This window comes from Rhamphochromis sp. 'chilingali', assembly GCF_963969265.1.
Source record: "Rhamphochromis sp. 'chilingali' genome assembly, chromosome: 16".
Classification (NCBI taxonomy): Eukaryota; Metazoa; Chordata; class Actinopteri; order Cichliformes; family Cichlidae; genus Rhamphochromis; species Rhamphochromis sp. 'chilingali'.
The window spans coordinates 11,229,089-11,255,696 of record NC_137943.1 but is presented as its reverse complement, the minus strand read 5'-3'; the positions used below and the strand labels follow the sequence as shown (position 1 = coordinate 11,255,696).

The window sequence follows — 26,608 nt, the reverse complement described above, 5'->3', positions numbered from 1 at the left end:
CCTGTGGTCTCGCTAATTGGCGAGCTGTGCGGACGGGGCTTTGATTAATCTTAAATCTTAATTCATCCAAAGCCGCTGTGATATTCCGACCGAGGAGGTAAAACACGCTCGCTTCTCGCCTAGTTTCATCCCACGGCTGGATGAGAGGAGGCCGGGAACTTCGGCCTAGTGAACCCACGGAGAAATCAAAGAGAATACCAGAGATCCATTTAATAATTTATTTGCATATGATTATCGTAAAAATACTGAAAGAGAAATGCTTATTTTTGTTCTAGTTTTTCTGGCAAATTTTTTTCTTCTTTACAATCTAATACACCTTTACTTGCACAGGAAAAAAAAAAAAAGAGTCTGCCCTAACAGACACATTTTCTTTCAGCGTGACATATAGTTTCAGATATTTAATGACCATTTAACTGTAATTTTCCTCTATTTGTCTGCTCCTCAACATTAAACAAACAAGCATATAAACGAGGGTCATAGAGAGGCCAAAGTCAGGTCAGATAGTTGTAAATGCCGAGCAGGTTGGTCTAATACAAATATAGTGTTATATACAGGCAGTCGTTTTAATAGGAAACTGCGCTGAGAGCCGGCGTGCTGGAGAAAACACGTGAGGAGAGATGAACCAGCGAGCGGTCGATTTTACATCCGTGTTTGTAGGTCTGGTCGCTATTAAGGTCACCAAGCTATCATCTGGATAACGACCTTTTAGATTCACACTGACCTGCAACACCAGAGTTTAATGTACAACACAGCATTACCACAGGCGCTTTTAATTTGAGGAAAAAAAAAATCCCCAAATCCAACAACAACCAAAAACAAAATGAAAAGACAGGCCCTTGAACATGTCTGCTCAGTGGGTTTAAAGGTAATGTACTCTGTGTGAGCAGAACTATTGATTCCTAATTCACCCATTCATGTCTGTCTGCTTTGTTTATGTCAGAAAACAAGTGATTAAAAAAAAAGAAGGTAAGTCCAGGTAGGAATCACCTCTTCGCCAGATAATAAGTTAGCATTCAAAACAATGCGTCCGTGAGTCAAACAAGATTAAGAAAAAACGTGGACATTAAAGCCCATCCAGCAAGATGCCGACAAAGCAACAGTTAAGGAGGACCGTTATTCATCCTTTTCTCGTGAAGACGTTTCCACTTTGGCATGCACATGACGTGTCCCGCACAGTGTCAGCTACGCCTCCCCTCGGACCGAGAGAGAGACGGTGTGAAGACTCGGATGCTTTGTACAGGTTTTGTAACGTCTCCCGTTACACACGGAAGACGGTTTTTAAGAGGAAGCGGATGAAAAGTGTGTAGTTCTTTTTTCTTGTTTTACAGGAAAAAATAAGAATAATAAAATTTGCAAAATGAATGAACATATTTGGTTGGGTTTTTTTTCTTTTAAAAAGAAAAGGAATCGCTGATTGGAGAGATGGTCCACAGCTGTCTTTGAGCTGGTTTTAAGCAAACGATTGCTTTATCTTGGCACTGTTGCATCATCTGCGTGAAATTGCCCGCCCTGTCCTCAGTCGGAGGGTGAAGAGAAGGAAAAGACTGATTCCCCAACCAGCAGAAAACACATGCAGACATGCAAACACAACCTGAGAGGGAGCAATAAGAAGTCTGGCTTTATGTCAACAGTCACAAATCCACAAGTGTCAAGTAATGAACACACACACTGGAATGGAGAGTTCTCTTTAAACAGACACTGAGTCTCCAGTGGGAAAGAAATCTCCAGATTGGTCCTCTTTCGCTGTGTCGCCGGAGCTTCCATCCTTTTCATTTACTTCTTCTTCTTTTTTTAAATTTATTTTACATCAGTTCTTCGTCTCAAGAGTTTTTAGGTAGTTTTTAGCTAGTCCTTCCAGCTCACACCCTGATCGGGAGAGTTTGGCTCATCTGTTGCCGAATGATTTCCTGACTGTTGTCCGGACTCTTCCTGTTGTGTCCCGGCAGCGTTCCTCCCAGCCGCAGCAGGTCCCTGCCAACACAAAGCCACACAGGTCAGCGCCAAGTTCACGGCCACTTTAAACAAAAGGTGCAACTCATTATCGCGCCTCTAAGTGCTCTCGCTGAAGGTGGATAAAGGCCTAATCCATCTTGGTGTCAAGCGTAGCTAAATTCTGCAGAGTCTATACACTTAAATCTCCTGGTTATGGACAATGAAAAAATACAGCGCCAGGAGAATGAGCTCAAAATTGCTGATCCGGAGATTCATCTGCTATAAACAGCATCCAACTCAAATGCCAAGCCTGAATCTATTCATCGCGTTTCCAGTTTTAATAAAAGTTCAACACATTTCTCGGCTATCTTGGAAAAAGCCCCGCGAGCCTCCGAGTGTCCTTTGTTCCTCGGCCAGTGTCCTTGTTTTTAAGGCCCTCGTGGCACAAGATACTCCACAGATAGCGCCGCATCTCATATCCTCTCTCTCCCTCCGTTATCTGCCCCGACATCACTGAGCAGCCAATGGCAGGTGAGCAGCAGCGAGCGTTCCGACGGCTCGCGCGCGCACGCGCAAACACGGGAGACGCTCTCTAAATCATGCTCTGACAACATGATCCGTTCCCTCTCCTCCTCTTCCTCCTGCTCCTTCTCCATCTATATCTCTAGCTGCTGCATACAGATGAGGCCATAAATTAATCATTGGCATGTCATCGGAACACAACAACAGCACAACATGCATACACACACACACACACACCCATTGCCTTCCTATTTGCTCATCACAGCATTGGGTGCACCCTCCCCTGATGCATTAAAAAGCTCATTAGCAACCTAATTAAACACATTCCTCTCTTTTAGCTTCTCCTCAATCTCCCTTATTACTCACACTTCATCACCTCCTGCTTTTCCACGTCAGCAGCTCTGGCTGCTGTCTGTCCTATCACCTACATTCCAGCATCCAGCCAAGTATAGGGGGAATTAAACTGAGGTCAGCCATTACATTTCCACACACAATTAGCTTCGCCGAGCCCAAATCCTGGCATAAGAATCGCCCTTGGGGCTCAGTGTTAGAGTGAAATTGTGAGCCAAGAAGCTGGCATCAGACCCGGATCCTCTGCGTACAATTTCTGCCTCATGTGACTCTGAAACAGGGTGCCATCGCCGACGTCAGAGGCAGGGGCTCGAGGACGTGTGCTCGTTTCGTTACGCATCGGTTAAGATGTAGGGATCTGGTACGTCTTAAAAGAAGTACTAATCATTAAAATTCAACAGTGAGAACAAGCTCGAAATCGAAGACGGGCGCCTACGAGTAAGCGAAATCTTTACACGTCCACGGGAAATGTCAGAGTCCGCTGTTTGCTCGCAAAGGCCTTCAGCTCAAAGAGGCATCCTCCAAGTCCCCCAAAAGCATAAAACAAAACCGAAGCCAACAAGCATGAACCCTGTTGTGCCTTTCCTTAGGCCAGCCATAATTTTCTTTACTGTGACATCTCATTCCCACAACCCAGAGGCGCGGCGCTGCTCGTCCCTGCACCAGTCTTCATCCTGCACTTCACAGCCATCATATGCAATACAGAGGACAATTTCGCACAAGGTGAAAGAGAAGGAATTGCATCACTGCTTCCTTGTGTTTGCACTATTTCTGCTCTTATTGCAGAAAGACCTCAAAAGCATTTTATGCCTCGGTTATACATCAGGTGCCAAGTCTGCCACAACACAGCTGGTATTATTTCTAATTAGAGTCCATGCTTCTGCATTTACTGTAAACTCTGGCTGCTGCTGCTGTGACCCAGGAATCCTCAAAACGGACACGAGCTGGATTCTAAATTTGCAGCCCCAAACACTCGTTTAGAACTTCCTGTGCATGGAAATCCACTGATATTTTATTTATTTTTTCTGTAGCAGCTACCAAGAAAAGTAAATTCAGCGAGTTTCTCTGAAGAGTTGCTAAATCTCGCGGAAAACTTGCCAAGGTGGTGACAGTGAAGCGCTTTGCTCTTTCCACAAAGGACTGAGACGCAACACTTTTCTAAAAGCAACACTCTCCATCCACTTTGCAACTTCTCTTCATCTACTTTAACATTAACTTCAACTTCAACATTGATCTTTAGCTAGAAAAAGAGAAAACTCTGTCTCAAAGTGCTTGCTGGGTGGTGGGAAAGTGTCTGAAACCTCCAGCCTTCCAACAAGGTAATCAAAGTCTGTGATTCTAACAGATCTATACCATCTCTGGATGGAAGAGAAAATTTAACCGAACTTACTTGTCTTCCTATAACCGACAGAAAAACCATACTGAAATCAGCCCGACTCTGACATGTCACATGGACATCTACTTTAAATTTATCCTGCATATACAGTTAGATTTGAAGAGCAAACTTTCAGATTTAATTCAAGAGGTTTTTACTAAATATTTGAATGAACTGTTCAGGAATTGCAGCCATTTTTATACATAGCCCCACATTTTTAATTGGACGTTTGACTGGCAATCAGTTTTAATAGGCGGGTGAGACCGGTTCCCTCCTTGTTATTTCACGGTAAATGAAGAAAACATAATAAACAAAGTTCATTAAGAGGGAAGAGAGGGAAGCCATCAGTTCACTGAAAAACAATCTGGTACTTTCTTAAAAAGAAAAGAAGAGACTGGTCAGCTCAGCAAGACCAAAAGTGAACTAAAGTGGATGATCGCAGAGTTATTTACATGGTTAACAGAAACATCTTCAAAACATCTAAACAAATCAAAAAGAAAAAAGGAAAAAAAAACAACAACCTTGAACTAGTTTTTTCAATCACTATAGAGGATTCACAAAGTGCAAACCACTGGTTACACACAAGAAACAAGAAGGCCAGATTAAACTTTGTAAGGGAAAAATCTAAAACAACCTGCACAGTTCTGAAAAAAAAATCTTTGGACAAATCAAACCAAGATGAATTGACTGTTTGCCTTAATATGCAACTTAATATGCACTGCAACAAATCAAGGACCTAACTGTAGACTCACCCTGAGTAGGTGCTGGTCACCACCTTGAGGCTTGCGGCGTTGCGAAGCAGCTTGTCCAAAGTGCTGACGATTCGGGAGAATTTGGGCCTCAGGTTTCTCTCCTTCATCCAGCACTCCAACATCAGCTGGTGCAGCACCATGGGACAGTCCATGGGTGGGGGCAGCCGGTAGTCCTGCTCTACTGCTGTCATCACCTGAAGGCAAAGGAAGTCAATCTTAACAACTGGCTTGTCCACACAGGGAGTGTTTCACTTGTTGTGCATCACTTTGGTAAATGGCCTGTATTTATATAGCGCTTTACTAGTCCCTAAGGACCCCAAAGCGCTTTACATATCCAGTCATCCACCCATTCACACACACATTCACACACTGGTGATGGCAAGCTACATTGTAGCCACAGCTGCCCTGGGGCGCACTGACAGAGGCGAGGCTGCCGGACACTGGCGCCACCGGGCCCTCTGACCACCACCAGTAGGCAACGGGTGAAGTGTCTTGCCCAAGGACACAACGACCGAGACTGTCCAAGCCGGGGCTCGAACCGGCAACCTTCCGATTACAAGGCGAACTCCCAACTCTTGAGCCACGATCAAGAGTTGGGAGTTGGGAGTTTGAAGCTGACAGTTTACTCCTGACTGATGAATGGTAATCCTCTCATTTATTTACAATATCCAGTATGCTGCACTCTCATTGGTAGTCGCTTCAATCACTCAGCTCTAAGTTGAGAAAAGTTTATACTGGAATTGTCTGTCTAAGTCTGGCACTTAAATAATTTTAACCGTGCACGTAACTTAACGGTCACAAAAATTTGTATCTGTAAGGTAATTTTGTTTGAGTCTCCACTAAATACTGAATGAAGCTAAAAGCAATAATGTAGTATATTTGATGTCAACACTGACAAGGGTTTTATTACAAGTGTAAGATGGTGTAAAAAACTAAGGTGTAAACATGTTTCATCCTCAGTGCTTGCCAAGCTGTCTCCAAGGTAGGAGAAATGTGACCATCAACCAGTTTTCAGCCAGTGGGAGGGTACACCGACATCGCTAAAGTTAGCTAGCTAGTTAGTGCCAACGCTAGCTAGCAAGCTAGCTAACATTGGTTTGTTTTTGTTTTTGTCAGGTATTAATGTTATACTTGTGGCATGATTTGATGTTTGTGGATGCTGAAGTGTCTTGATTAGGTCTTTGATGTAAAAAAGGGTCGGAGGCTTGACGAGTTGTAAAGTTCTGCAAAATGAAGCAGCTAATGTTGATAATGGTCATTAGCTACAATCGCCATTTTCAACAAGCGCATTACTAGCCGTCTTTGGATTTGAAACAACACTACCCTGTTCATGTACTATGCAAAAAGTATTTTGTACTATGCAGAAGTGTACTACAAGAGATAACTGAAAGAATACACCATAATAATGTTTAAAATGTTTAGGCTGTTAGCATTTTAAGAGGAGAATACCATTTGTTTTGCAAGTTTTTGATCATTTGCTAAAGAAATCTGAAACTTGTTTCAGCTATTACTCTTCATCCTTTGTATACTTGTAAGAAATTTTAATGGAAACCTATCTTAGAGTTTTCAGAAATTATTGCATTAAGGGATAAAGTTGAGGGGTCTCTGAAATCATTAAATTTCCTTTGAAGACAAAGAACACCAATACATTTGGACACATTTTATGGCAAGCTTTCTGATAATTGTAAACCTGTCTCACTCTGGTCCATAATCATTTCCGCCACAAACACATTCAAATGAAGATTACATTTGAAATTTGCTATGCTAAATAAATATCAACCCAGAAGACTGTGCATAAGGATTTAGGCAAATTTCATGTGGCGCCTCTACAGAGTGTTACCATTTGGCTCTGAATCATTCGTATTATGCTCATTCTGTTTGGCCTTTGTTGTTGTGGTGTGAGAATAATCGGCAGTTCCTGTATTATCTCCTGCATTAGACAGTTCCTCAGCTCGTGCTGTCACACATTCCAATCTTTCTTTCAGCGTCTTAACAAAACTATAAAAACAATATTCTCAAATTTGTCACTTCAGAACTGGCATGATTGATGGGAGAAACAATAAACTGGAGGAAGAACACGTTGGCTCACGGATGCGAGTTCGCCTAGCAACTGCATTTGCCTCCGTAAGCTGCGTATGGGTTTTAACTCCCCACAACAATAAAAAAATTCCATTTGGGAACAATAAAACATTTCTGCAGCGCTTCTCGTCTCCCGCCGCTTGTTCTTTGATTTTTATGTCGTGCTTCTAGTCTGCGAGTACTTCTGTTTATATCTCGTATTTGTTGACTCTGTTGCTTATTGAGCGATGACTGTGGCACAAAGGCTATTGGGAACAATAGTGGGCTTCTACTTTGATGCTTTCATTACTGCATGTGGGTTCTGTTGTGAAAGTTATACATACATTACTGCCATTTTTCATTTCTGATCCTTTTTTTTCTCCTTTGCTTTATTGGTATCAGCGTTATAAGTCGCTTTTTTGAAGCTCAGTACAGAGCAGATATTCCTCAGAGAGTGAAGTGGAGGTGTACACATTGCTTCAGTACTTTGTTCAGGGAGGAGGAACCAAGAGATTTATTTTTTCTTTCCTTCGAGCTCACTGCTGCAGTTACAATGTCTGTGCAGTGCAGATAGCCTACAGGTACCAACACACGTAAAGAAGAAGGAGAGAAAAAGCCAATCCTGAGTATGCCTTTGTAAGTGTGAGGAGGGAGGCTTTGCAGTATGGATTTGTAGGGGGGTGGGCAGGCCAGGGCCGTAAATAAGGTGGTAAAAACTAGAACATAGGCACGCAGCTGCAACCAGCATCTGCAGTGAGGAGATAAAGACAGTAGAACAGGCCCGAGTCCAACATGTCACGCTGGAAATCAAAGCCACAGCAGCCTGGAGAAACTCTCAGCCGGCCCTAAACTTAGACATGAAACTCCTTCCATGAGCTTTCAGGCTATAGATATACGTTTTCTCGTGAGACTCTTGTGCTGACTTACATCCTGGTTGCTCATGTCCCAGTATGGCCGCTCTCCATAGGAGACCACCTCCCACATGACGATGCCGTAGCTCCATACGTCACTGGCAGAGGTGAACTTCCTGAAGGCAATGGCCTCTGGTGCTGTCCACCGAATGGGAATCTTACCGCCCTGCACACACAGACAGAGGGGGATGGTATCAGCACTCTGAAAGATACTCCAATCCTATAAGCGCAGGCACAAGCAGCAGCACACAAATGCAAAAAAAAAAAACAGCAAATGCAAATTTCACAGATGGTGTCGTGCGCCAACGTAAATATTGGCACACGTGAACAGTCACACATGCATTTATGTGTACATGTGAAACAAGTGAGTGGGGATCGAATTAAGACGCCCAATTAAACAAGCACAGTGTACACAAACGCACAGCGGCACACACATTCACGCGTATTTGACCAACCAGAGAGCTTGTGTAAGTGGGGTCAGCGGAGGTGTCGTCCAGAAAGCGCGACAGGCCAAAGTCGGAGACCTTGCAGACCAAGTTGCTGTTGACCAGGATATTTCGGGCGGCGAGGTCTCGGTGAACATAGTTCATGTCTGACAGATACTTCATGCCTGCAGCGATGCCGCGCAGCATCCCGACCAGCTGTGTCATTGTGAAGCGCCCGTCGTTCAGCTGCAAGCAAGGAAAAAAAAACACACATGCACACAGTCAGAGATAGAGGGGGAGAAGCGGGGAGGGTGCAGCAGAGGAGGCGGTTAATGAACAGGGAGTGGAAAATGAGAAAGAGAAAAGATGTGTTGAAACAGATGATAGGGGCGAGTACGGGAGATAAGAGGAGAACCAGAGGCAGGAGATCAGTCACCGAGGCCACGTAAACATGACATCTGTCATAGTGCTTCATGGCTCCCGCTGACAGTCACTGACAGCTGACCTTTTCATGCATGCTGTCCAATTAGCTGATTAATTAGAGTCTTTACTGTCATACTAAAGCTGGTATGGCTCGCCATTGACTCAACAAAACAATATAATAATGGGAGCCAAAACACTGCAATCAAAACCAGACCACTGCAGGTATTTTCCCCTCATTCACTGACTGACAAACTAGTAGCAGTTAAAGGCTGAACATGGCTTTGCTTTTTCTTCTTCCTGTTGACATGAGAATAAAATCAGCTCGTCAACAAAATCACTATGTCATGTTGCTCAAAGATCATTTGTAAAAAGGGCAAAGTCCTCGAGAAGCAGAGATTTGCCCTCTCGTGCAACATTTGAGAAGCATGAAAGTAATCTTAGATGAGGGCTTTCAGGGTTTAATTTACAATTCTCCGCATTTGTGACGCGTGTCACATACTCGAGATCGCAATAAATCAGCGCTCCTGACTCGCGAAGGCGCGTGTACCCTGATGTGTGGGAGCTGAACTAAAACTAATCAATTAACCAGTTAAAAAATGATCTGAAATTTCTGCAAAATTGAACGAAGCTACGGTGGGAGGTTTTCTCTCATGACCTGAATATCTAATCCGAGCGAAGGGAGTCACAGGGGTGGGGAAAATAAGAATTTTTTTCTCGACATAATCAATTCCTTCTTTGGCTCCGCGATGAGAAAGCAAAGAACACAGGACGTGCCATCGCAAACCCATAAACATCCTGCCTTGTAGTCTGCACACTCCAATGAAGTCTGACAGGCAAACAAGCCGGGATGGATGGATGTGTAAACAGCCGTGATTCATAGCAGGCCTTCAAAGCCACGGTGGCATGAGTGCATGTGTGTTATTTCTGTGTTTCTATAAAGTTTTCTACATGTGCATATGTCCACATGTCCGGGGGGGAGTCTGAAGCTCCACTGCGGGTGACACGCTTGGACAGTTTGTGCATGTGTGCGTGCACATGTGTGTGTGTGCATTAACTCAATAGTTTCCTTGTTAGAGCAGGACTCTGAGTTCCTCTGAGTCACAGGCAGTGTGACACTGGCGAGAGAGCAGGGGTGAGGAGAGCACAGAGCAGGCACTTTTTCTGTTATCTGTAGGACAGCTGGCTGAGAGGAGTGGGTGAGGAGGAGGGAAAAAAAAAGCTCAGGCTGCACTATCAGATGTGGAGCTGCAAATAATGAGTGTTGGCGTTATCAGTTCATTATTTATAAATTGAAAATTAACTTGAAAATTGTGAAAGTGTCCAAAATGCTTAGAAAGGAGACGGCGAGTTGGCTTGATGATTGACAAACGAATAAAAATGACGAAATACAATAAAAACATATATCCTAAAACCCAAAGATTTTATACATAAAAACATCTGAAATCGTCCGCAGTAATGATACAGATGATTACTTGATAACTAAGATTAGAACCAACAAATGTTATTTTAACTGAGCAACTGAGAGAAAGAAAATAAATCAGAGCCTTTGATTCTGAAAAACAGACTGTAAAGAACAGGTTTAGAAGATCTCCAAAAAGTTGATTCTGTTCATCTGGACGTAGCGTTTTGTGGGAGAAACGTTTCGTCACTCATCTGAGTGACTTCTTCAGTCTCAGCTGACTGCAGGTTTCTCCAATCTTATAAACAGCCCACTGAGGAACAATGGGCTGGGAGGTCAGTTCCTTAATTCCCCAACTCTCTGTGAATGGTACTCATGACCACTGATCAGTGGTTGTTGATCAATGGTCATGAGAATTTGCATAATTAAGATCAAGGAACTGACCTCCCAGCCCATTGTTCCTTCAGTGGACTGGTTTCAGTCATTATGCAAATGTACTGTTTATAAGATTGGGGAAACCTGCAGTCAGCTGAGACTGAAGAAGTCACTCAGATGAGTGATGAAACGTTTCTCCCACAAAACGCTACGTCCAGATGAACAGAATCAACTTTTTGGAGATTTACTTTCCTGGATGACTGAGCATGCATCAAGAGGTTTAGAAGATATTTGTCACTATTTTCAGGTTCATGTACTTAAAAAGTGCTGCTGCACAAAGTAAATCTAAAGTATTTTAATGATTTGCCTAAATTATTGACTCATTAATGTGCACATCGGTTTAATGTGGCAGCTGGACAGGAGTTTAATCACCGATACCCTGCTGAAATGCTTTATATATAATAACACAGCATCATATATTAGTAGATTTACAAACTAAAATCAGCATATTTATATCATATCAGTGTTATCAGTCCGATCTAGATGTTGGGTAATGCAAGCTTAACAGCACTCTGGTCTGATAGCATTCGTGGTGTCACAATCATATTGGAGTGTGGCTGTCACCGCCCAATGCCCCCTTCCCTGTATCGAAATGTAAACCAGCTAGCCCCCGCTCGCTAATTTCTGGCACTGCCGAGGTTAGCTGAGCTCAGTAACCCACTCTTAAAGAACCGTTAAAGTGTCACCAAACATATTAAGTTCAGATGAATAAGTCGGTCTCTACCGACTGGTTGGAGAAAAGCGTGGAAATCAACTAGAGCCAGCCGTTCATCGCCAATACGACGGTAAACTTGCCCCTCATGTCAGCGGTTTCTGTAAAGCTACTTATTCAGACAACATTTATAAATGTTATTAATTAGTTACACAGCGACTAAACGTAAAAAAGGAACAAGATTTTGAGTGATTAAATCTCAGAAGCTACGACTGATGAATATTTATCATTTATTCCATCTCGACAAATAATTATCAAAACTGATTAATTCCCCGCTGATCGAGAAAAGGAAGTGAGGGCTCTCGTGTGGAGCTGCAGCTATTATTCTTATTGCTGATAAATCAGCTGGTTTTCAGGTAATTAATGAATCCTTGTAAACTCCGATAGATCTTTCACAGAGTCAGAGAGGACCACGTCAAACCGCTTCTTTTTAAAACAAATATATTAGCACTCTAAAGTCCAAAAGGCTTTGAATTGAGAACGATTTTAAAAAGAGATCAAATTGTGCTTAACAATTAACATCCTGAAAACTGAAAAAAGTGAAATTTTTGATTATTTTATTTTGTTTGAAATGCACAATATTAACATGTACATAAGTATTAAAAGTACTGCATTGATAAGTATTGAGAAGTTTGAAATTCTTCTTAGATCTGGCCACTTGACCAGTCCGAGCGATTGGGGTAGAAGGACCTTTTCTGCAGCACTCCACCAATCAGGCCTGTTTGGTAGAGTGGCGAGACTGAAGGTTACCCGAAGGGCTTTAAGACCATGAGAATCAAAATACTCTGGTCTGATGAATCAAACATCGAACCCCTGGCTTGAATGCCAAGCATCACATCTGGAGGAAACTAAGCATCACCTGGCTAATACCATCCCTACAGTGAAGCATGGTGGCGTGCTGTAGGGAAGGTTTTCAGAAGCAGGAAGTGGCAAACTAGTTAGGATCAAGGGTAAGATGAATGCAGAGATATGCAGCCTAGATGATAACCTGCTCCAGAGCGCTCTGGATCTTAGCGTGGAGCAAAGGCTCATGTTCCAACACAACAACAACCCTGAGCACACAGCCAAGAGTGGCCTTGAGCAGCTTCAACAAAGTACTGAGCAATACTTTTTTAAACTGTGTGACGAATTCTCTTTAAAAGAGAACCGACATCACACCAGGCATCAAACCCACCGAAACCAGCTCGACAAGCTGGTCAGTGTCGCCTTTCTTCAATATCATTAACAATATCCCCCGAAAACTGCTATTAATACCAGCATCAGAGCATTTATTCATCGCAAGCATGAAGAATTATCATTTAGTCAAAAAGCTGCAGTAGTCTTCTTCACAGTACAGCCACGCAAGAAAACACATTTTATTGGATGTAAATGACATGTAATAGTCCCCACGCAGCTGGAAATGTACCTTGTGACACCTCATTTCTCATCCCGCCTTTGTTCAGCGTTTTGTGTAGGTGGTCTGAACCAAAAACTCTGATCACTAATGTATTCTGCGGTGGTACAAAGACTCTCTAATACACTGAAGCAAACCTATGCAAAGGTCTGCGTGTGTGACAGTTTTCCACCAGGAGTTTGTGCACGGGAAGAGCCTGTCAGCATCACTCAGTCACGTCAAGCAGAGACACTATGCTTGTCTCCAGGCGTTATATTGCGCATTTAATCTCTATCACTCAGCAAGTAAAGAGCCTCGGGGTGTTTTACAGAGAGTAAAACATTCTGATAACCCAGAGGTATCGTGAATGACTGTGTGTGTGTGTGTATGTGTTCCTCTCAGCTTTGATGCAAACAGAAAGCAATCTTTTTTCTGTCAGAGGTGTTGGGCGGCGCACGCCTCCCGCCAAGCTTACCCTGAGGAAGGAATCGAGCGCTCCGTTCTCCATGAATTCGGTGATGATGAGGACGGGGCAGCTTCGCGTCAGGACGCCCTCCAGACGGATCACGTTGGGGTGGTCGAACTGACCCATGATGGAGGCCTCGGCGAGGAAGTCCCGCCTCTGACGCTCGGTGTAGCCGGCTTTCAGCGTCTTGATCGCCACCACCATCTCCCTGCGCCCGGCCTGCTTGAGACGCCCGCGGCACACCTCGCCAAATTCACCTGGAGCGAGGAGAACGAGGTGGCGAGAGGAGGGGTGGGGGGTGATGGAGGTGGGCAGGGGTTGAGTGAGCAGAGGAATGAACGGGGAGGAGGGGTGGCGGGAAAGAGAGCGTCAGGGAGAGTGCGGGGAGAGGAAGCGTTACTGGTCGGACTCGGGAGTGAGTTGAGGGTCGACTTCGACTGTGGGAGAGAATTAGAAAAGAGAAGACGGGGGTCGCTAGTGGGGTCAGGGGTCGAAGATGTTGGGGAGAGAGGGAGTGACTGGTATAGATCGAGTGTGCAACCTGGGAGGGGTGCAGGGAGACAGAGGGTGGGCGAGGTACTTGAGGGTTTTGCATTTGGTGCCTGAGTACGAATGTTTACAAGGGAAGGAAAGACAGAGAAGACAGGAAGGTTGAACGAGCGGGAGCAGACTGTCATTTGAGGTGAAGTTAGGACACAACATGCTGCTGGAAAGACAAGAAAGAAAGAAATAAAGGAAGGAGGGGCGGAGAGCTACAGAGAAGTCCTTCCCACCCACAGCTCTCATGTGCACTCTGAATCCTAACCTTGCTCTCCCACAGAGGACTCTCTAACAGAGCAGCGCCCGGCCTTGATGGCATACTCTTGCTCAAATAAATGTTTAATAAAGGTAAATTATTCTGTCCACTTGGACAAAAAACATCAGGGTTCTTTACCTGCGCCGATGACTTCTTCTATTTTTACACAGGAGATGTCTATTTCTTTGGCAAACTCGTGGACTGCGTCATTGGGGTCCTCGTAGGTGAAAGGGTCGATGTACACTTTGACCCCCGGAGAAACTAAAAAATAGAGAAAAATGGAAAAAATCTGCATCTTTAATGTCGTTCATATGAGTTCATCTGTTAAAAGCAAAGCTTTGAATACGGCAACGGCTGAATAATATGAGTGAAATCAATGCTGCAGTATAAATAAGACATGTTCCTAGCTATGCTGTGTTTGATCCACGGATAGCAAAGCCAGATGATGAATCCACACTGATTCATCTCAACAACTTTGTGGCGAACTGCTATGAGATTCAGCATTCGTGTAATGAAAAGGATAAATCCTAATCCTAAAGATCGGTCTGACTTTTCTTCTGATGCACGAGTGGACATTTTTTACAGAGTGGCCACATATTGAATAAGTGAATCGAAATATGGCTGCAGTGAGAAGATTTCTAACATACAAAAACAGAACATAAGATATAAAACACGGAAAAATCCACTTAATTCCTACATGAACATTTACACTGATGTAGGAAATTGTAGGCATCTGCCCACATGTGAGTTAATCCCAGGATCAGGTCAAAATTTAAGGCCTAATCGTGTAATTTCCTTCTCGACACATACAAGGTTTTAATAATCACACCACATGTTATTTTCAGAGACCTTATAGTGCCATCCTGGGAGCACTTCTCTCTCAGACTGAAGGTTTGCTTGTGGTTCCTACGGTATTTAAAAGAAGACTGGGAGGCAGAGCCACCGCCACCGCATCCACCACTCAGCATTTAATAATTAGCTGTTATTCATCTCTGGCTCTCTTCCACAGCGTGTCTTTTATCCTGTTTTCCTCCACTCATTCCCAACTGGTCATGGCAGATGTATGCCGGACATTTTCTTCCTTTTAAAAGGGAGTTTTCCCTTCCCGCAGTTGCCAAGTGCTGGCTCATAGGGCATCGTATGATTTGGGGGGTCTTTAATTTATAATATAAAGCACCTTGAGGCGACTGCTGTTGTGATTTGGTAAAATTGAATCACTGAGTTTAGTTTATAATAACTGCAAGTGACACTATTGTGCTCAGACAGAGACTCACAGCACAGCAGTAGATTCTTAGTCCTGTTCTCCTACTGATAGCGCCTTGATTAAGATCTGTGCAGCGAGGCTGATGTTTTGCATTAGAATCTATCAAACCTATCAAAACAAAATATAGTTAACAAACAATTCATTTTGCTTTATTTTTGGCCTTCAAATGACAGCATCCCGTCCACAGGCAGACAGAAAAGTGGAGAACTTGAATGACATTGGGGAGCTTGCAATTCATGCCATGTGTGTTTCAGGGGGAAAAAATAGAAACCAAACAAATGACTTTCCGCAGACTGAAATTTCATCAAGCAAAGACCTCGGAAAAATGTTGCATTAACAAATATTTTACATTTCAGTGTGTGGGCAGCCCCTCCTCGTCCAGTGTGGAATTATTTCCCGCTGCGCACGTATCTACTTCAACTCAGATGATCTGTGTGCTCGGACCTCCTCCGAGACAACAGGGAAATGTTTTCCTGCCTCAAACAGGTGATTGGATAATTGATTGAATCAGTGGGCTAACTGTGCTGGCATGAGCAAAAGTAGCACAGAGGAGACGGTTTCCAAGCTCAGCACATAAACTTACTGTATTGCTGCAGTTTCTCAGTGTACTCCAGCTCTGACCCGCTGCGCTGCTTCCTGTAAACAAGAAGCACATGAGAAAAGTCACATTGACATAATCAGCCCTGGCCAGCTTTCCAGGTACAGTGAATCAAGCTAACGTCTAACTGCGCTATCAGATAATCACAGGCTGAGGACGAAACTCCTGGCAGCACATCTGCTTTTTCCTTTCTTTGTTTCCCCTCTTTTGGAGCTGATTTGTAGCGGCTAACAGTTTACATCCTCTGAGAGCATGTTAAAATTTAATGAGCGTCTTTGTTCAAAGTCTAACGGACAAAGTGAAAACATGTAGTTCAGCCTGTCGGTAATGAAAATCAAACACTTACTTAAGGCAGACAACAGCGATAACCACCAAGGCAACAATGACCACCAGACCCGCGGACGCCGAGCCGATGATGAGAGGCAGCTGGTCCTGCACGGACTTCTGAGGGTCACCTGGGCCACGGAGACACACAAATGAATGCATAACAGCAGAGAGATTAAAGGGTGGCTCGCGCTGCATGCATAATGGCTACCAATTAGGGCAGCCATAAAAACTATCAAGTCTGAACCCTCATTAAGAGAACCGCTGCAGCAGATCATCAGGAACAGACGGTAAAGTGGGAGAGAACGAGTCCGTACTGTGGAGGCTGGTGCTGAAGTCCATGGGGTTGCTGTAGCGTCCATACCCAGCAACGGTGCGTGCTCTGACCTGCACCACGTAGGGCGTGGCAGCCCGCAGCCCCTCCACCTTGGCTGAGCTGTGCTGGGAAGTTACAGTGTGTGACATTGCCTGGCCCTGAAGGAAAAACATAAATATTAAATATTAGTGCAGCAGGGTTATGTGTCTCCATCTTTCTATCCTCGCTTAGCTTCACAAACTAATATCATACTTTGAAAAAATGTCGTGTCATAATCTTCTTCTTAGGGATTAAAGGATGAATTCATTATTCGTGGATGTGCCAGTCCTTCTTTTTATTCTAACAGACTAATAAGTTTTGCTCTTGCTGCTTTCTTTAGTCTATTACAGGCGTGGCAAACATACGGCACGGGGGCCAGAATTGGCCTGGCGAAGACTCTCATCCGGTCCGCTGGAGAATGTGAAGGAGGACATACACACTGTGGACTTAAATGAGTTTGACATCCCTGGTCTGACCAGCTGGTTTTTTATTACTAATAAATGAGCCATTGCTAGCTGAAGATTGGCAATTTTCTTCTAGCTTTAGTGTTATAGACCCTTTTACAGTTTGTAAACAGTGATTACGTAGGCAGTAAAAGAGTCTGTAGTTCTTTTTAGTATATAACATTATCCTGGAAGTGTCACTTGTGACCACAGTACTTGGTGTTTAACAAAAATTGCTGTTATGTTTTAAATTCAGACGATAAGTGTTCTTTAAAACAAATACAGCTGAAGATGAACTCATAAAGAAAGAATCAAACCTGTGCTGATATTCAGTGTAGCAGGAGTAGGTCTTAAAATTTTAAAATGACTTAGCATTTTCCTCCCCTGGCTCCTTTATCTGAAAGTCAGCAGATTTTTTTTTTTATTGGGCTTTTTCTGTGAGACGACTGAAATACGGTCTGCAGTTAATGCAAGCTTTAGTGGTAGTCACGTTTTGTACTACAACATAGAAAAATCCAAGTTAATACCCCTCTTGTGTATTCTGAAACTGTAACCAACCCAAGCCAACACAGAGGAGCCAAAAAAACTACAGCTTCTTTAATGGCCACTTGAGGCTTGCTCTAAAAGTGACTCAATCTCCATAGACACCCATGTCAAAATGTCCAACTTTACAGCATTAAAAACACATGTTTACAGCCTGGCATTAAAAAAAACAAAACAGTTTGGGCCTCTGTGGATAGTTTCCCTCTTTGTTATAACTGTATCCACCGAATACTGGAGTTGCATTAATACAGTTTATAGAAGCAGCTGCTGAACAAGCTTGTTAGTGTTTGCACTGTTAGCACTGTTCGAACTATGGCATCAAAATAGTGAGATTTTGGAGACACATGACCTCTAACTACTTGACTAACCTGACTGTCATTTGGACAATGCAGGGTCAAGCGAACAAGTTCCAGTCACGCAGGCCTACAGGCTGGTCAATGACAAACACTTGTGTATGACTGGGTGGAAAAAGCCTCCTTGCGATTTCTTTGGCCACTACTATGTTGCTGCAGTCGTAGTTAGAAATTGAAGCGACAGACATGTGTAAAAACACTGTCCAACTACACTCTGAGCTGTAGTGAGACTGTGAAAAGAGCAACACAACATATAGACAGCAAAAAATGCAAATTGCAGGCTGCACTGATGAAGCTTTTACCTAAAAAGTGAAAAATGTTTTGTGATTTGCATCGTGACTTTTCTTGTTTTACTGCTGCTGTTAATGATTAAAGCAATTGCTAGAAAAATTTTTGTGAAGTATCTTCTTTTCAATCGATTTCAACCTTCAGGACAGGGGCGCCACCAAGGGTGGTTTCAGGGGGGGCACTGGTCATCCCCCCACAATTCTCCTGTCTGTCCAGGAAGGCCCTGGCATATTTTTCCATATATTTTTTTGGTTGTTGTATCACATCCAGGGTTTGGGTGTGACGCATTGGAAAGTAATACTTTAAGCTTGATTTAGACTTCTGTGGGAAATCTTCATCCTATCTTACAACATGACTGGAAGTCCCTCTTAACACTTAACCTTCCACATATCTTTTCTCCCAAGAAATTTAACTACATGGCAGGTCAAAGCTGCCCGGAAAGACTATGTTTCAGTAAGAAATCTACGTCAGTTACTGTTAAGAGAAGAGGTAACTAGCGGTTTACAGCTTTTGAGGACTGAACATACAGGGAGTGCAGAATTATTAGGCAAATTAGTATTTTGTCCACATCATCCTCTTCATGCATGTTGTCTTACTCCAAGCTGTATAGGCTCGAAAGCCTACTACCAATTAAGCATATTAGGTGATGTGCATCTCTGTAATGAGAAGGGGTGTGGTCTAATGACATCAACACCCTATATCAGGTGTGCATAATTATTAGGCAACGTCCTTTCCTTTGGCAAAATGGGTCAAAAGAAGGACTTGACAGGCTCAGAAAAGTCAAAAATAGTGAGATATCTTGCAGAGGGATGCAGCAGTCTCAAAATTGCAAAGCTTCTGAAGCGTGATCATCGACCAATCAAGTGTTTTATTCAAAATAGTCAACAGGGTCGCAAGAAGCGTGTGGAAAAACCAAGGCGCAAAATAACTGCCCATGAACTGAGAAAAGTCAAGCGTGCAGCTGCCAAGATGCCACTTGCCACCAGTTTGGCCATATTTCAGAGCTGCAACATCACTGGAGTGCCCAAAAGCACAAGGTGTGCAATACTCAGAGACATGGCCAAGGTAAGAAAGGCTGAAAGACGACCACCACTGAACAAGACACACAAGCTGAAACGTCAAGACTGGGCCAAGAAATATCTCAAGACTGGTTTTTCTAAGGTTTTATGGACTGATGACATGAGAGTGAGTCTTGATGGGCCAGATGGATGGGCCCGTGGCTGGATTGGTAAAGGGCAGAGAGCTCCAGTCCGACTCAGACGCCAGCAAGGTGGAGGTGGAGTACTGGTTTGGGCTGGTATCATCAAAGATGAGCTTGTGGGGCCTTTTCGGGTTGAGGATGGAGTCAAGCTCAACTCCCAGTCCTACTGCCAGTTTCTGGAAGACACCTTCTTCAAGCAGTGTTACAGGAAGAAGTCTGCATCCTTCAAGAAAAACATGATTTTCATGCAGGACAATGCTCCATCACACGCGTCCAAGTACTCCACAGCGTGGCTGGCAAGAAAGGGTATAAAAGAAGAAAAACTAATGACATGGCCTCCTTGTTCACCTGATCTGAACCCCATTGAGAACCTGTGGTCCATCATCAAATGTGAGATTTACAAGGAGGGAAAACAGTACACCTCTCTGAACAGTGTCTGGGAGGCTGTGGTTGCTGCTGCACGCAATGTTGATGGTGAACAGATCAAAACACTGACAGAATCCATGGATGGCAGGCTTTTGAGTGTCCTTGCAAAGAAAGGTGGCTATATTGGTCACTGATTTGTTTTTGTTTTGTTTTTGAATGTCAGAAATGTATATTTGTGAATGTGGAGATGTTATATTGGTGTCACTGGTAAAAATAAATAATTGAAATGGGTATATATTTGTTTTTTGTTAAGTTGCCTAATAATTATGCACAGTAATAGTCACCTGCACACACAGATATCCCCCTAAAATAGCTAAAATTAAAAACAAACTAAAAACTACTTCCAAAAACATTCAGCTTTGATATTAATGAGTTTTTTGGGTTCATTGAGAACATGGTTGTTGTTCAATAATAAAATTATTCCTCAAAAATACAACTTGCCTAATAATTCTGCACTCCCTGTATGGGCATTAATTTTTTAATTAAATTTTTTATTGCATGAAGCGACAACATCGTGATGGTGAAATGCAAACTGTAACCCAGACAGCAACAAACGCTAACACAACATCGACTCCTTGGAAGTGTGTGCACAGAGAGTAAGCTAACACAAAGCTAGCCAAGAACCCATAATGATGTTAAAGCTGAGTAAGTGCTGATCACAGCCCAGCAGCCAGACCCTGAACTTCAACAGGTAACAAAGGCGGTGATGAGCATTCGGGTTTCCAGCACTCTAGCCTTGATATCTCCTTATAGATAATTCTAAAGTAGCAATTGTGGAGATCCCTTTAAAGTCTCTTAGGGTTAGGTTTCAACTTTGCTTTGTGGTGTTAGTTTCTTGTTCATGCATAAAAACTAATAGAAAGTTAATGTCTCTTCATTAGGATGGGGATTTGTGTTGCTGTATGGAGGTGTAGCCTCGGGTTTTTATGTGGTAATTATGTGATAATGCATTTTAAGTTATTACATGGATTAATGTAGCAGGTTTAAGTAGTGTAACAAATTACTTTCTCCAACAAGTAATTAGATAGCACAAAGCATTACTTTTAAGAAATGTAATGAGTCATGAGTAATACACTACTACCCCAACAACGGAATACATGTACCGGCATAAAGTATAATACAAAATATGAGTAACTGTATTCCGTTACAGTTACCGTTTAAAAAGGTGGTATTCAGAATACAGTTACTTTGTTGAAGTAAATGGATTAAACTGCGGTCTTTTCTTGTTTCATATGTTAGGCTGTCCTCTCTCTGTTTTTGTCCCCTCTCTCTATTTCTGGTCATTTCACGCCGGTGAAAACCCAAACAAAACACGCAGAGGCTCTAATGCCTGGGTCTCAATCTCGCAGCACATGTCACCTCTACTTGCAGCCCGCATAATGATGTTAAAAAAAATATTTTTAAAAATTATTGTTCAAAAAATTATTTAACATGAAGGCAATAGGCAGAGTGTTACAGGCATAGCCCTAAAGAATGTAGCCTCATGGGCAGTGTAACCCAGTTGTAAGTAAGCTATTAAGACTCGAATGTACACTGTGTTCGTGTTTTTCTGCGAAACAATAAATTCCGTTGGAGCAGCCTTGCAACGCCTCTCTCTTGCTAGAAAGTATATCCGGACAACAAAGTAAAGCTATTTCTCGGCTACGAGCCCGACACGGAATCCGAAGTATTAGCCAGAGGTGCCTTTACTACGGTTCGGAGCCGCGGACCTTTTTTATATACGCGTGGAATAGTTTTCAATACAAGATCGCAGCAAAAAGTGCAGCCTTACCTAATGTCCACCCTACTGTTACTCATTTTATATCACGATTTAAAAATCTAGTTGGTATTGGTATGGCAAGTAACCTTCAGTAATAGTAATAAATCACACAGCAATAGTACATTCATGTAGTTGTAAAAAGTTTGATAATATATAAAGTAATCCAAAGTATTCAGAATACGTTACTTTCATTGAGGAACGTAACGGAATACGTTACAAAATACATTCTGGGGCATGTATTCTGTAACCTGTAGTGGAGCACAAGACAAACAAGTAACATCACGGTGCTACACCCATGACATATCTGAGAGTAAACATCTACCAACAAGTGAAACTCGAAATGTTTTAACACAGGAGATTAGTGGTAGTATGTTTATAACATTAACTAATTCAATTTTTGCTTAAAAAAATAATAAAAGGTGTGTTCATTTATACAGATTATCTTGCTGAACAAAAAATAACAGGCAGCACACATCTTTAATTCATTGTTTGAAATTTTCCAGTTTAACCAAAAAAACCTGCTACTGTGGCTAATGGTGCTACTATTAGCAAACTAGCTATTGCTAGCAAACGCCACAGATGAAGTTCACAGCTCTAACTGAGCTTCTGTTACAATACAGTTTAGTATTTACTCTAACTGAAGGGCGAAGGCAGTGTTCAGCATTAGCACAGAAAAAAAAATAAAAGCTGCACTTTAGAAATGACACTTTTAAATCACAGATTTAGTTTATTGATGCACAGCGGCTCACTAAGTAATATGCTAACTATGGCTAACACTCCTAGCACCTACTGGATCCTTTTTTTAACTAAAGATTTATTCCTATGCATATTAAAGTTCTGAAGCTCAATCATTTCTACATTCAGAGCCGTCCAGAAAAATATTGGACCTGCCTCAACTTTTCCCACAATTGAATGTGAAGTCATCCAGCAAAGCTAATCAAATGCATGCAAATCACTTTGTGTACATGAATGGAGTAATTCTAACATTTGCATGACAATTGCAGAGATGGAGGTTTAAACGACAGAGAGATGATGCTGCTGTGAAATATTCATGAAATTCTCCCTGTCAGGCTTAGAAACGCTCCGTGGTGTTTTTGCCTGTAAAGCTTTAAAAAATAATGGGCCTGGTACCAAACGCTGGACTTAGCAGAGCCATTGCAGAGCTTTATTCTTTTAATATAGGGGTGGCAGTATACTCGGATGTTTAGCCATCCGAGTTTATAAAATGGCCCTAGGGAATTTGATCAATGCAAGCGATGCAGCATCTCCACAACCAGTTGCTGAGTTTGCATAAACGCTTATAATATAAACGTCCACCTCCATCGCAGCATTACACCAGTGTCCAAAATATAATCTTGGTCAGAGTAAATAAGACACCCACTATGACCTACATAAGGCAGCAGCTATAAAGGCAGAGCTTACCCTCTCGTGGTATTTAATCTCATAGTCCAGGATGACTCCATTGGGTTTCTCCGGGGGCAGCCACGACAGGCTGAGCGTGTCTGAGGTGGAGCGCATTAGATGGACAGTTGGCACTGCTGAAGGTGCTGTGGGTGGACATCAGAGAGAACAGTATATTATTACACTGGTACTGGAAAGTGTGTTCATATCCAAGTTGGCGGGTCCTCACAGTAAGTTGCCAAGATTTTTCCTCTTCTGAAGTCACAAACCATCCAAGTAAGATAATTATTATTCAAAATTCTTCAACCTGAACGGTTAAAGAACAGTGGGACGCAATTCACCTTCACCGCTCTGCAGTTTATTGATTTGTGAGGCCTGAAGAAGACTCAACTGACAGCCATTGTCCTGGGCCCATAAACTGCAGTAAGGTGGATTAAGCGCAGGTTAACTGGGAAAGTAATTACAGCGTGTGAAAAGCGCTCAGCAGTTTGGTTGATGATGACACTGCAAATATTAAGTGGAGATGCTGAAAGGTGACATTGGCAGTGATGTAACGTAAGACGCCTGGTTGACAGTGGGCTGAATGCTGACACTGGCGATATAGTGTACATTTTACATTTTATCTGCCTTTTCCTGTAACCCCCTCAGAAAGGCTGAGCTCCTGCTCAGTCTGTCCATCTGTCGCTTTCAATGAGCTTGTTCAGCAATGTTTACTCTTGGTGTTAGCACCGCTCTGTATCCTAAAAGCTCATTAAGACACTCATAGACATTGACTGAACGTGGGATTCACTAACCAGCCTGTTTCATCGTGATGCTAAGTGGTATTGATTGGAGCTACTCTATGAATGAACTTGTGGAAACATCCAGTGTCACTGACAGATGTTCTACTAACCGGCTTGGTTGGTGGTGATGTTGACTATGGAGTATCTGGGTGGGGTTGTGTTTTTCCCGGAAACCCCGTTGACAGCTTGCACCTCGAAGCTGTAGCGGGTGTGAGCCTGCAGGTTCCTCACCACCACCTTCCTCTGCCTCAGCCCCAGCCGGCGTGGAGCGATGTCCACGTTGTCATCGCAGCGCGTGCACGGGCTCCGGTCTCGGAGGCATTTCTTGCACACGACGTTATAGACGAGGTCACTCCGCCCACCCGTGTCCTCGGGCTCCTCCCACTCCAAGGACAGAGAGGTCTCGTTCACGCTGGATATGACGTTGCGAGGCGCCGAGGGGATCGCTGCACAAACACAGACGCGCACGTAGGTGTTAAAACAGGTGGGCAGGCAGAGAATAAAAACACACAGTGAGGCTTTAGTCATGCTCCCTATGCAATGCTGGCATTATCCTCCCCAGTGGTGTAAAAATCCTTTAATATCTCAGGAAGAAGATGTGCTGCTAAGTGTACTGAAACAGACAACATGTTAAGAGAACACAAACAGAAAACCAGCAGCCCTGTAGTCCATTCCTATGTATAACCACACTCTCGGTGCTTATGGAACTTAGCTAATCTACTCTTGATAGAAATTCATGTTCTCGTGCCAGTATGACCCAAGGCCACCGCAATTCAATAAGCAGTGCTACGTTTTTGAGTCAAGAGCCTTTAAAACCTGGATAAAGTATGATAAACTAGGAGGGAGGCAACACAGATTGGTTCAACAGACGTGCTTTTCATCCTGTTACAGGGAGAGAAGAGAAGCTCTCTGCCTCTAAGCTTCCAGCAGAAGAAAGTCTAACCTGTCTCACAGCAGAAAGAGAGCGAAGGGGGGGGGGGGGGGGGGCTCTCTCAAGCTATCAGCTCTGAAACCGCCTGTTCACGGACTTCAGCTCAGCCAGCTCGCCCTGAGCTGGGTTTCACTCACCCTGTCCTTTCTAATTAGGCAGGCACAGTTCAGAGTGGAGGCTCTTTTAATTGGAGACCCATCTAAAACACACGCTGAGTCCAAGCTGCCGGCCATTGACTGGCTGAGCCTCTCTTGTGCAACGCACACAGCTTCCAACACAAAGCGCAGGCTGCCTGGCACAAGCCCTGACAGACCGCAGGGACAGAACTGTCAGGCCTGTGTGTTTGTGTGTGTTTGCATGTTTAGTCGAAGGCGGTGTTTGTGTCCCTGCCCGCCTGTCTGCACACACTGGTCGGTGTCAGAGTCCACAGTGTTCCTGTGACGAGGATCTGGGGGAGACAGTTGCGAGCCGTGTGTGTCACTTAACGTAGCGAAAGGCCCCTGGGGCCTGACTTTACACGGTCAAGGCAGCACATGTCGCTCTCCATTAGCACGACTGGGGCTGCGGCTCCTCTCCGAGGCCCTTCCATGCAGAACAGGCACCGACACCGCGGTCAGCACCAGACCCGATTACTTACCACCAAACTACCGTTAAATTTGAAACGCTGACAGACGCGTGTTTGCCATTTTAATGTCAAACTGAGTTTTGAGCATTGTGTATTCGGCTTCAGAGCCTAGAAAGAGAAAATGTTTGACATTTGAGAGCCCTGACGATTTTACTGACGCGTTACCAAGTGGAGCTTTTTATCGACCTGTACGTTGTTGACACATTCTTTTTTCATAATTTCAGCACGTAACATTATGTTGCTTTACTATTCTACTACATCCCTACCAAGGTAGGCCCACCTGCTGCTACTTTCCACTCAGAAAGTGAGTTGGTCCTGTTACTATTTCAATTTTATTGAGGGAGAACTGAATAAAGATCATCCCCACTAACTTGAATACATATTTCTTGCCTGGTGCATAAAGAAGAGCCCCAAAAGTAACCCAGCTCTTGTTCCATTTGTGTTTCCCCCAATGGCTCCGCCCTTATGTTCCCACTCCAACTATAAAGACTTTGTGGTCACATGACTGCTAACCATGCGATAAATCATCTGCCATTTAAGACATGTGAAAAACCCAGTCTAACATTCCTATTAAACCAGCAACCATCTTGGCGAATGGTTGCTGGAAGGCGCTGTGAAACTGATAACGTCTCAGTCACACGGGATTAGAGACTGTTCAATGACCCCCTGAACCATTGATCACTAGGAAAAATGTCTTCCTCAAGCAGCTGGCGAAAACCTCTAGGCGAATGCTTTGGTCACTAGCAGACTGCTGCAGTCACCTTTAGTTTGCATAGAGGACGCCAACTTGTCTCCTATTTCCAAAGCAGCATTTAAAACGGTGACAAATGCAACGTGAAACAGAAGCTGTTTACCTTCAAAGTAAAAGTTGCACCTTTTAAAAGGCCTCAGCTGCAACGCTGAGCACAACTTTTACTTTGATGATGATGATGAACGTTCTTCTGTTTCTGGTTAACACTGAACTTTTCAATGCCTTCCATGTAAACTAGGAGCGAGCTGCTGGCGACTGACTTCAGCAAGCATAAGGAGGTTTTTGGTGCAGCATCAATGTTTGCAACTTGCAATTTTACTCATCGACTGCCAGCAGCATCCAGAAACCACTTCACTATCGGTCATTAAATATACGTTTTTCTTCTCCTGACTGGTGGTTGTATCGTGCACAGCACAGTGGACAACTCCTGCGTCACGAGAAATCTGAACACACTGCAGTTCAGCAGCAATTAAAGTCCTCTTTCCATGCCAGTGGAAGATTTAAAAAACAAAGAATATGTTTCTCAGATTTTTAAAAATCTTGTCACAAAGCAGGGTGTTGCGCTGTAACTGGGTCTCTTGATGTAATCATGTTTGAAACCCAGCACTGGGATTTGTCGTGAAGGCAGAACAAGC

At 43.4% G+C, this 26,608-nt stretch overlaps 1 protein-coding gene across 1 annotated transcript in view; it reads right to left on the bottom strand.

The window, feature by feature from the left end:
• Positions 1–204: 204 nt before the first annotated feature.
• The window catches only part of ephb3a (eph receptor B3a), a 39,395-nt gene continuing 12,991 nt past the window's right edge, over positions 205–26,608 (bottom strand). The window contains exons 5-15 of the mRNA XM_080906612.1: positions 23,777–24,112; positions 22,906–23,030; positions 16,433–16,589; positions 16,138–16,246; positions 15,777–15,829; positions 14,068–14,190; positions 13,143–13,390; positions 8,357–8,572; positions 7,918–8,067; positions 4,933–5,126; positions 205–1,971 (exon numbers count right to left, since the gene is read on the bottom strand). Coding sequence (XP_080762738.1) covers positions 1,860–1,971; positions 4,933–5,126; positions 7,918–8,067; positions 8,357–8,572; positions 13,143–13,390; positions 14,068–14,190; positions 15,777–15,829; positions 16,138–16,246; positions 16,433–16,589; positions 22,906–23,030; positions 23,777–24,112 — 1,823 coding nt within the window. The 3' untranslated portion in view covers positions 205–1,859. The remainder of the gene's footprint in view (positions 1,972–4,932; positions 5,127–7,917; positions 8,068–8,356; positions 8,573–13,142; positions 13,391–14,067; positions 14,191–15,776; positions 15,830–16,137; positions 16,247–16,432; positions 16,590–22,905; positions 23,031–23,776; positions 24,113–26,608) is intronic.